The 12015-nt window shown below is 35.4% G+C and overlaps 1 protein-coding gene across 1 annotated transcript; it reads left to right on the plus strand.

Annotated features, from left to right (window-relative positions):
* Window positions 1-232: 232 nt before the first annotated feature.
* LOC147496845 (type IV inositol polyphosphate 5-phosphatase 3-like) lies at window positions 233-7894 on the plus strand. Its single transcript, XM_086559698.1, is given in 13 exon segments — window positions 233-262; window positions 371-489; window positions 986-1070; window positions 1173-1226; window positions 1449-1540; window positions 1629-1732; window positions 2139-3730; window positions 4443-4627; window positions 5585-5642; window positions 5644-5694; window positions 6888-7051; window positions 7223-7454; window positions 7743-7894. Coding segments are annotated over 7 exon segments (915 nt in total). The 5' UTR covers window positions 233-262; window positions 371-489; window positions 986-1070; window positions 1173-1226; window positions 1449-1540; window positions 1629-1732; window positions 2139-3535; the 3' UTR covers window positions 7773-7894.
* The last annotated feature ends 4121 nt before the right edge of the window (window positions 7895-12015 follow it).

Below are 12015 nucleotides of genomic sequence, written 5' to 3' on the forward strand. Positions count from 1 at the left end.
CTGGATTTTGAAAAACCACAGTTCTTAAGAGAAGTGTATCAGGGTAGTCCAGATGTGTACTCTTCACAGTTTCCTCTTGCCCCACCGTTACCAAAATCACTTTATGAGTCTTGGCTATGGCGTACCTTACCTTCTGTTTCCTCCAAGAATTCTGCTGCATTTCATTCTAGAAAAGTGTTCCAAGCCTCCCTCTATTGATCAAACATGGGAAACAATTGTTAAGACTTCCAATGTTTACCATAGTCATTTACAGTTTTCAGAGGTAATATCATCACTACTTTATTTTTGTTCATGTACTAGGTATGTCGATAAGGCATCCTGTGAATCCTGTGATACTTATTTCGTCAATTCCTTTTGTTTATTTGTTTAGGAGTCAATAACACCTCTACCACAACAATCAGAAACCTAAAAGTGTAAGGTCTGTGATTACCTCCATGGACTCTCTCATATGCCTCAATCTTACAAGTGGAGTTGTCAATGAGTAAATAGGTAAATTTTGTTTTCGTCATTTTTATAGTTGTTCAAATTGATATTATGATATGAACATCCGCCTTACTCTGATTTCTTTTATCTAATAGGCGATAAGTTTCAGTTCTAATCTTCTCGAGATTGAAGTGTACAAGTTAGCCAATGCTGTTTATTCTCTTTTTATACATCTCTTTGGCTGGTCAATTCTCTTGACAAGCCACTTTTTGTTGTTGTAGAAGTCACCGATTTACTGAAATTCAATTTTGGTATTGGTGTCTGTAATAGTGTAATTACATTCATACATTGTAATTGAATCAGTTGCAACCATTACCGTAATAAAAGAGGATGCTTCTGTCAGAGTAATGTACATATATATGTTCAACTCCATTCTGCAATTAAGCCCCAGACTATATCTAACTCTAGCCAGATCCCTCCCTTTTATTTCTTTATCTATTTATCCTATGCATATATATAGCATGTAGTGATGTAGACTGAAATAATATATTGATTGTTACAGAGATGGTCGAATTAAGTTACTTGGTAAAGATATTACTCAAGCTCTACTACAATCCAATGACGCAGTTCCGAGCAAATTCATGCAGGTTTAAATATTATTTACTGTTTAGTGGTGTCATTGCATGCATTATTCCTATTTCTTTGCGTACCGTTTAATTGACATTTGTTTTTTATTCGTGTTGTTACAGTTTCTTAAGAACCAAGGCATTCTGTTTAATGTTACTGTCCAGAACAACATTGAGGCAAGTCCTATATGTTGACTCATTACTCATAAATGTGATTGGTAGTAAGTCCAAAAACAGTCTTATAACTTAAGCTTTTGTTTACAGAAGAAACTATGTGTCATATGTTCACTTTACAAATGTGATCCGCAGTTTTACTTTTAGGCCTTATTTTTATGCACTCTTTGGCCCTTCATAATATTTTGTGACTTATTGGTTTGTTAAACCACTACATTTTCTTAGGTCTGGGACATAGAGAGGAAGCAATTGTGTGATGTGTTCATGTTGAAAGAAGATATCACCTCTTTTACAGTCGTTCAACAAACTTCTTATGCGTAAGCTTTTCCAACTTTCCCAACGTTATGTAGGATTTCAAAGTTCTTGATTATCACATGTCACTAGAGACACACTGCAACACTGTAGGTATATTGGAGACTCTGGTGGAAATATATCAGTTCTGAAGCTTGATCTTGCTAAATATCATTTAGTACAGATGAATTACAGAATTCCTCTTTCAGCATCTCACGGTGAGAAACACACTCATTTGAGATGTTGTTCGTTTTCCTGTTAGTTCTATTTCAATGAACAATGATACATACCTTTTCACATGCAGAATTCTTATTCTTAAATTCTTTTATCTGATGTTCATCAAAATGCATTGAAAAATTGCAAACAAAGAATGATTCTTAGAAGTGTGTACCATCTTCCTTTGTTAATAGCAACTACTGGTAGTTGTGTAAACGTTTTTAGAAGAAATAAAATTATTAATGTGGAAGTATGTTAAGGAGAATGTGTGTTAGAATTTAGAAAATTGAAAAGACAAATATCCAATTTCAGCTATATCAGTAACTCAAAATGAACTTCCACACGCTTTATAAAGAGGATGCTTCTGTCAAAGTAATGTACATATATATGTTCAACTTCATTCTGCAGTTAAGCTCCAGACTATATGCAACTCTAGCCGGATAGAAAAAAGAAGAAGAATATTAGTATGGAATTTTCCAGATTCATATTGTTCATCTGGGGTTGCCAGCTGCCACGGTTGCAGCACCGATGGCGTACTAATACAATTTCTGAGTGGCATCATCTAAAGAAACAAGTCCATCGTTGATGGTTTAGCAAAATGTAAATTATTGCATCCACCATGGGGGTAAGAAGTGTCTACTTGAGGCAGGAAGGGCATTTAATTTGGGCTTAAATCACCAGTGGATCGTTTCCATGGTGTGGGTTTTTACCCTTAAAATGCCTTGGTGGCGGCCTGATTTTGTAATTCTATTGGATCGGAGCAAGGTATAATGATAGCTTAGTGCACAATTATAACTATGAAAGCTATTAAAGACATCGGTTTTGAGACTGACTCAAGTAACTCTTGAAAACTCTTTTTTGCTGTTTTCTAGATCAGTGCTTACTATGTAATTTAGAAATAAATTATTTTTGTGCAGAGATTTATCTAGAATGAGTTTAGTTTGATGAAATGAGAACACTAAGTATTGGATTACAATCGAAACTTGCTATGTGAAATTAATAGGATTCAATACTTAAGCAACCAAAACTTTTCAGAATCTTTTTGTAGGTGATTTTAAAATTTAAGTCGTAATAACTTGGTTTAGTCTAGAAAAAACCTCACATGTTTTAAATAAATAAATTCAATCAAGCCACCCATGCACAAAAATATTGGTCAATTGCTTTATACTATTCGTCACTTGGTTGTGATTGCGCATACATGAATTCCACCTACAACTCATTTACTCATTCTACTTCTCAGCCATGCACAATTGGATTTTAATAATCTCCATCCTTTGTTGATTATATTACTGTGTACGAATATTTATTAACGTTTGTACGATGATTGAAATACAATGTAAACATAATCATAAGATCATCCACTATTAATGTAGTAAGCCCGGCAATAGCCGGGCCAATGAGCTAGTGTATACAAGAGTTCTTATGATCATGTATACAAGAGTTCTAGCTTAGTTCACTATATTTATCACTTTTTTATCTGTCAAATTTGTCTAAACGGAATTATTGTCACTGTGGAGTTGAGTTCAATGTGCAGTTCTATGGCAAGTCCAGTACCAAAATGAACATAGAGCATCAATCAATGAGAACTCAAGCTATTCATTTGTCAATTGCAATGTGGGAGGGGACTAGAAAGGTATAGCTTGGTCGTTTCCTAGAGTTACTTTTCATTCAAATCTGTAACCATCCAGCGTGTTTTAGAGCAGCCAAATTCCTTCAAATCTGTAAAATCTTTTAAAACATCATAGCCTTTGAGAACATATAATTCCTTTAAGTTATCTACCGGTAATAGTGAAGAGCCTTCGGAGATGGCTTTGCTTGCAGACCTCGACCTAGAATCTCTTATACATCGAAAAAGAAGATCTCCTTTCGTGAGGATAGTGAGTAAGCAAATGGTTGGGATTTTTCTTTCCATATGGGTTCGTAGAAGGTTGCAGAGGCATATTCAGAATCTAAGGGTGTCTACAGTTGGTGTTGGTATTATGGGTTACATTGGTAACAAGGCAAGTTACTTTCCGTTGTTTAGAATCTTCCATCTAAATGATGTTTATAGATCGTTATTTTACTTACTTTTCTGATTGTTTTTCTGCTTCTTTTTGCAATGTAATTATCTTCCAATGGAAAGATCATATGTTTTTTGAATGCCCAAACATAGCTAATGTGCCATTTGATTTGTACAAAATGACTAAGTCTACCTTGAATTATATAAGAACTTTTGACGTCTGACGTTAATGCAAGACCTATATAGAGGAAAACTGACTGAAACCTTGTTAAATTTGTCAAAGTTGGAAATGTGCTCATTGACATGCTGACATACATATGTTGACATCTAATTGGTTTACCATAACTTTCTTGTAGGATTCAGTCTTGATACTGGTAATATCATGATAATGTTCCAGAAATGTAGAAGGGGGCTTATAAATGGGTGGATGTCAATCTCCCATACGGTTTAGCATATTATTTTGTAATAGTTGTGTAAATTTTACTTCGGCCTACATTACTTTTTAATTGACCTTTTCTCTTCTTAATTGTTAAGGAATTGATTTAAACTAATTACTTTAGGAAACATCATATAGATTCATTATTATTTAAAGGATCAGTCCCTTTTATGATGTTTGATTTCCTGTACCAAATATACTGAATGAGTTTAGTTTCTATGCTCTTATTTTGAGCTACAGTAATTGGACTTATGTTGATGACTTTTATATGTTCCAGGGATCAATATCAGTCAGTATGTCTATATACCAGACACTATTTTGTTTTATCTGCACTCACCTGACGTCGGGTGAGAAATATGGGGATGAACTTCGAAGAAATGCAGATGTAAAAGAGATACATCGTAGGACCCGCTTTTATCCAGCATCTCACATTGGTTTCCCCCGAACCATCCACGATCATGAGTAAGTAAAGAAGAAACACTTTCCTTTTCATTCTTAATCAAGACACACTACAATTAGAAATTACGATCCATATCACTTTTTTTCATTTTTTATCAAGCCTTCTCTCTCATGGGTATTATTTTTCTCTGTTTTCTTATGAGGTTAGTTTAGCTTTATTGCCTTCTGTATACATACAGAACTGGATATTTGTAGGAGTTATGGAGAATATTTACCTTTTAGCTTAAAATGATTGAATATTGTAATCAGTTCTATGCTTTTAAGCAGGTTATCATGAGGCTGGCCTATATAGGTGTTTGTGCTTTTTTTTTGTTTGTTTGTTTGTTATTATTTGAATTGTAGAGCAGATGCTACTGGAGGATGCTATTCCTTGTGATTTTTCAAGTGCATAAACCTAAACTAATGCTGACATTGAGTTTTGTAAATGAAGACCATTCAAACCTTATTGGTAGATTTTCTTTCAAATAAAACATGTTGGCTTGTATTTTTCATAATAAATCTATTCTGAATTCTATAAATTTGTGGCTACGAATATGATTTTTCACACACTAATCAGTAAAGGTTGGAATGCACGTAGGCTGATGATGCCCACATGCTCAGAATTTTCATGTGTACACATTTTGTAAGTTAGTATGAATTTCAGATTAAACGCCAACTTGAGTCTGATAAGACACCAATTAGCACAGTACCTAATAGGTGGTATCACATCCATTATCAAAATAATACTGGAGTATTATGATATTACATGCTAAATTGCTTGTAAAGCATAGGGAAACCCACATAGCACCTCTTCAAGATAAGTAGTTCTTATGTATACCTATAAGCTTTCTGAGTGGTAGTTGTTACCCTGAGCATGAGAGGAAAACAGCTTGTTTGTGAAGATTGCAATGAATCCTAAAATTGTATTATGTCTGTTCTCATTTTTCTCTCTACAAAATTAACTTGCTTTTACATTTGCAGAAGAATAATTTGGCTTGGAGATCTGAATTACCGTATCAATTTACCATTTGAGGAAACATGAGAACTCCATTTCAAAAGCAGAATGGTCTAAATTGACTGTGAAGGATCAGGTAACTTGATTTTGCTTATTTTTCATTTCTTGAGAAAATTCCTTAACGACCTGTTTATTCCTCGTGTTAAAGTTGGTTAGCTGTAATGCTGATGCATATTTGCACTCTTTATCTTTACATTCCTCCACCAAATCAAACAAAACTTTTCGTGAAAATGAATCTGCAGAACCAAGCACACTTTAATTTTTCGGAATTTATCCTGACTTTTTACTAAGCCAATTATCGATTTATTGGTCAAAAAGAAAATGTAAGTTAATTATCTTAGTTGCACGGAGCGGGAGCGGGAGCGAGTGTGACTGCAGGTGCGGGGAAGCGGGTGTTCTAAAGAAGACATAGGATAGTAAAAACAGTTATCATAGAATATATTGTTGGAAGCATGACAAATATGAAACGGAGTTCATTGTTGATACGAGTTCTATATCCTTTTCCTAGGAAGATTTCCATTTGTATTTTTTCACCTTTTGTAGTAAAAATAGTGAACATATTATTAGATTTCTTATAAATAAAACGGAGAAATCCATTATATTGCTATAAAATGTCTCACACATCAATTTTTATTCATTAACTTATTACATAAATGAAAAAGATTAATTTTAAATAAATGAATATTTAATAACGAGCTATATCATACGGAAATAGAACCAATTTTGTTAGGAGCGAGGTTCCGAGGAGGATCCTAGTGGGGAGTGCGGAATCAAGGTTCCGGAGCGGGTGCGGCACCATGTATCCTGTAACTAAGGTTGAAATACAAACTGCAGAAATATGAGACTATGAGACTATTCTTTTTGTTCTGTTTTGGTTCCCAATTTGTTTTGAGTCCTTAGAGTTATAGGTGGAAGGGTGGTGTCTTGGTTAGATGGGTTCCTGGTCGGTGTGTGTCTGGGTTGTGGTCCTAGGAATTAGCTGCTTCCTGGGACCACTGTATCATGGATCTTCCATTAAAAAAATAGGGAGAGAAAAGTATCACGATGATATCACAAGGTCATTTTAGCATGGTGACGATAACATGTTTGTTCACCCCATAAGGAACCACTTTTGACCTTATAAGATGTGATAATTGGTTTCATACAAATAGTAGTTTTGGAACAGTTTATCAATATTTCCCCGTGTCTTTTTAGTTTGAACTCTTGATAACCTCCATTTGGGTTTTGCCAATTGGTTCAGTTAATTAATAGACGCCTAATTTATTAGAGCTTGACATGACTGTTGTTGCAGCTTTACGAGAGCTTAAAAAAGGGCGTGCATTTGATGGATGGACAGAAGGCGCATTGACATTTCCACCGACATACAAGTATGAGTTTAATTCGAGTAAATATCGTGGAGAGGATCCAAAATCTGGAAGGCGTAATCCTGCATGGTATGCATATAAACTTTCTCAGTTCATCCGAAAGAAACTAAGTTTCTACATTTTACTTTTAGTTGCACCTTGGAAGTCCAATGTAACGTTGTTGTCCTGACCTCTCAACGTTGATGTTGTGTTAATTTAGTGTTTAGAGCGTTTATTACCTCAGCCAAGCTCATCTTTTAGGTGTGATCGCATTCTTTCTTTTGGAAAAGGAACGAGGCTGTTAAATTATAATAGAGTTGAAGAGATGCTTTCTGACCATTGGCCTGTGAAAGCCCTTTACATAGCTGAAGTTGAAGTTTTCTGCCATAAAAAGCTACAGAAGGTCCTCGCGTTCACTGACCCAGAGCTTAAACATGAAGATGTACCATACGTGGAAAATGACATTGGAATGGACAGTTTATGGTTTGGAAAGGTACATTTACTAACTTAAAAGAGGATAGCAATATAGCATGCATATAAAGCTTCTTCGTTAGAGTCCTTCACTCCTTGCAAGAAAACCATAATTCCCACCCCACCCCAAAGTTGGAATCATCTGGTCTTGTTGCTTAAGTATGGTCCTTGTGCCTTTAGTTAGGAGGAAGTACTGTTCAAAGCAAACACAAGCTCTTGTGAACTAAAAATGTATGAACTACAAATGTGGGAAAAGAGGCACACTGTAAATCTCAATCTAAATTAAACCTATTGTTGTTTTTGCTTACAGGTTATGATCAAGGATATCGAGACGGCTTAACTTTGTAGTTGACCTTGTATGTATTCTTTTTTATTCAATTTGTTTTTGTAATTGATGCTGTACACATCCTCATTGTAAAGTTGTATTCTAAAAGCTTCAACCAATCGATACAGTTCAGAGCAGTCAATTTTCAAACTCTGATGTTTTTTTTAAAAAAAATTACCTACAAATATGAGTCGTTTGTCTTATGTGACTGTTTACAGCTGTGTACCTGTTTTTACAAAAGTAATGCCTCGTAAAGCTAATCAAAATTTTCATGTGTGACGAAGTTCCTCTTTGGCTGTAGCTAATTTGGCAATAATATTTGTGTTTCGATATCCAAAATTTTGATATCTGATTTTTTTTTTTTAAATAATTAGATCGGAATTAGATGTGTTTTCAAAATCCGATCCAATTTCCGATTAATTTCCGAATTTTTAACATATAGTGGTCTATTTCATATCTATTTCTACTATCTACTATCTATATACTAAAGCAGAGACCTCTAGGTTAGATTTTTCTCTTTCCTAGGTGGCACTCTAATATCAAAGCTTTTGAGTCTGGTATGCCACGTTTCTAATATCAAAGCTAATTGAAACACTTCCCACACTAATTGAAACACTACCTACATGTAATTAATTAAGGAATACAAGTCCGAATCTGCTAAAACATAGGTCTAAAAGATCTACTTTATAATTTATATTAAATTGAATGACTAGGAGATCTATCGGCAACTATATTTTACCAGTTGTAGGATTTCTATCCTCTTTGGTTTATGCCCATTCTGTTTGGCTTTTCACCTTCTATTCTTCACACTACTCTTCTCCATCATCCTCTAAATTCTTTGTCCTTCAAGCCTCTATCTCTTATTATAACCTCTTTGTGAATAAAAAAAAATCTCTTTGATAATCGCAGGCATCTTTTAGAGAAATATATTTATTTTTCTTGCTAAACGATTTTATAGAACTTGCATCAATTACCTCCTTTTGAAGGACCGCAATGGGGGAATCCTAAGTTGTGCTTTGAATTTTAAGAATATATACGGATCATCTTAGTAACCTCATTCAACGATTCCAAATTTCCAATGTGACATGTTTTTTTAGTGTAGATAATGTGCCAGTATTATGGTGTGTTTACAAACTCGGTAAGCTTAAGAACACATGAATATTAACTGTACTCGGTGAGGGAAATGATGCTGATTTTACTTTACCAGCAAACAAGCCATCAATGATTCTTTTTGTGGACAGATCATCTGAATCCTTGATTACTAAAAGAAAGAGCCAGGCTGCTCTCCAGGTATTCAGAAAGTTTGCACTGGACAATCATGTCTCAATTCAGGCGGATTTAAAGGAAACTGTCACTCTTAGCAAATTTTCAGCACAGGCATTCCCAGGAAAGAAAGGTGGAAGTGCCTCAGATCAATCGAAACATCCAAGAAGGCACTCAACATTAACAAGGGTGGGCAGCTTAAAGAATAAGGTGTCTGTTATGGTTATAAATGAGGGAGAAAAGATTGTTTTGAATGAGTTATCCGCAGATGCACAGGGCAGGTCCATTCATGACATCTTGGCACTTCTGCTTCAACAGAAGAAACAAGCTAAATTAAGCTCTGTTGCAAAAGAGGTAGGGTTTCGGCTGTTATCTGATGATTTTGAGGTCAAATTAGCAGAGTCTCGACCTCCCATAAGGGAATTGAGTTAGAAGAAATCGACTTGAAGTGCCCTTCTCAAAGCTGTTTGTCCATATTGGTGCTTTCCCTGAATACCAGTTTCATAGATTAAGTTAGTGCTATGTATTGGTGGATGATAACTCGATTGAGTACGATTCATAGATTTGGTCCATGCAGATGTAATTCCTGACCTGAAAGGCATTGCAATGAACGAATTTTGAAGCTTTTCCATTCACATAAAATGAGAACTCTATCAGCTACTAGAACCCAATTATGAAAGCTTACCTATTTTTTTCAGGAACTATATAAGAGTCCTGCTAAAAAATATTTTGATCTTGATCGTAAGATGGTGATCTTGATCTTACCTATTCAAGTTTGATATCTACTATCTAATAACATAACTCTACGACCAACAATCCTAATGCCTATTTTTTAGGAATTGTATAAAAGTTCAAATCATATGGTCTGCCCCTGCACGCCAAAAAAGAAGCTTATGCAAAGTTCAAATCTCAGGTTATTAACAATGATTGGATCCGTGACGAGGCAAGGATAAGAGATCGTCTAGACAACACGCAAAGTGTGATATCTTTTTGCCTGATAAACTTCTCGAGAATATCAAAGAGTTAGCCTCAAACCCTTGTGGTGGAGCTAATAGAGTGGAATTTCAGATTGCTGGCTTTCAATCGTTGTAAGTGTTATCGACAGCCTGAGTTCAATATCCGCGGAGGGTTGTTTAAGGAAGATGTCAACAATTTTCTATCAGGAGACCGACATCATTCACATAAAATGATTTGTTATGAAGCTCCACTTTATCTGTTGGGATTTGTTCTCAGATGTTCAGCCTACTGATTATCATTACTCGGAAGATGACAAGCGAAAAATTGGAGTTGAAGTTGTTCAAGTGAATAATTTACAAAAACAAGTTGTATATGCAGATGCCTTGAACCCTGAAACTAACTGTGGAAGAGCGCATGCAGCCACTTATGCCATTGCACCGGGGCAAAGAGCTGAGTTTTCTGTTTCTGATTTAGTCTGGGCTAAATTGAAGTGGTATCCTTGGTGGCCAGGACAGATAATTGATTGTTCGGATGCATCAGAAGGCATTGAAGTGTAAAAAGCAGGAGAGCTTTTTGGTAGCTTACTTTGGGGATCCAACCTTTTCATGGATTGAACCATCATTGTTGTATCACTTTCGAGCACATTTCTCCCATATGGAGAAGCAAAGAAACTCAGACGCCTTCCATACTGCTGTTAATTATGCTTGGGACGAGGTTTGTAGAAGAACAGAACTGGGGATGGTCTGCTCCTGTTTGCCGAACGAAGCCTATGCGCAGTTAAGTATCCGGTTCTTGAGATAAGGGTCGGTCTGGACAACTCTCGAAATGCAAGATTTTGTCTGTCCGTCTCAGGAGCATTGGAATGATTCGCATCTCTGGACCCTGATAAACTTCTAGAGAATATCAAAGCATTAGCTTTAAATCAGGGGTGGTGGAACTGATAGAGTGGAACTTAAAAATGCACAGGCTCAACTCTTGGCTTTCTACCTCCGCATTGATCTAAACATGTTTTATGTTTATATGCATGTCTATCAAACTTACTGGTTATATAACTACCATATATTGTTCTGTTAATCTGTTATCATGTCTGATCTAAGCATTGCACCTACATACGTATACACGATAAGAATTTAGCAATTTTAATTTCTAATAGTATAAAAAAAATCCAAATTGTAATATCTGTTTGCTTCTATTTATGTTTTTCGAATCACTATTTGTAGTTTCATCTTATATGTGTTCCTTATATTAACGGAAAAAATATAAGAGTCCAAATCATAGTAACATAACTCTACGACCAACAATCCTAATAGATTTAAGATTACTTGAATGGTCTATATAAAAGGCACTAAGCATAAACAATTTATTATAACTTCTGTCACCTCCTACGTGATTAATCTCCAATATCTCGCTTCTCCTAATTCCCAACAACGATCAAATTATTTTCTTCAGACTAAACAATATGGACAACTCCAGTAAAGAAATCTCAACAAGACGGCTATCTACTATCACATCTTTCTATATTAAAGCAGAGTCTACCTAAGGTGGCAATCACAATCCTAGGTGGCAATTTCTTATAACAGAGCTCTCCTACGTAGACTCATCTCTCCACTAAAACTCTGTAGACTCCCACGTAGATTTCTCTCCACTAAAACTCTGTAGATAGATAACATCACAATCTATTAAATATTATTAGAACAAATTCTATTAGCAATCGAATCCGTACGACAAATAGATAACAAATTCTATTAGCAATCGAATTGTGCTGCTCATCTTCTATATATTAACAATAATTTGTTCATCTGCCCAAGTTATCTGCTGATCTATCCGCAGCTTCGAGTCCACCCGAAAGTATTTGCCTTAATCTCAATTCTTTTGTTAAACTTGAAAATAAATAATGGAACACCCACCGTGTTTAATATATGCCACCGTGTTTAATAGATAAAAATAGTTGCTAACACCCACCGTGTAGATCAACATGGATATAGCTTGGACTGGCAGTAACTTCACCATCAGTCGATAAGAGGTTCACCTTAACCTA

Source organism: Coptis chinensis, chromosome 5, assembly GCF_015680905.1.
Source record: "Coptis chinensis isolate HL-2020 chromosome 5, ASM1568090v1, whole genome shotgun sequence".
Taxonomy (NCBI): Eukaryota; Viridiplantae; Streptophyta; class Magnoliopsida; order Ranunculales; family Ranunculaceae; genus Coptis; species Coptis chinensis.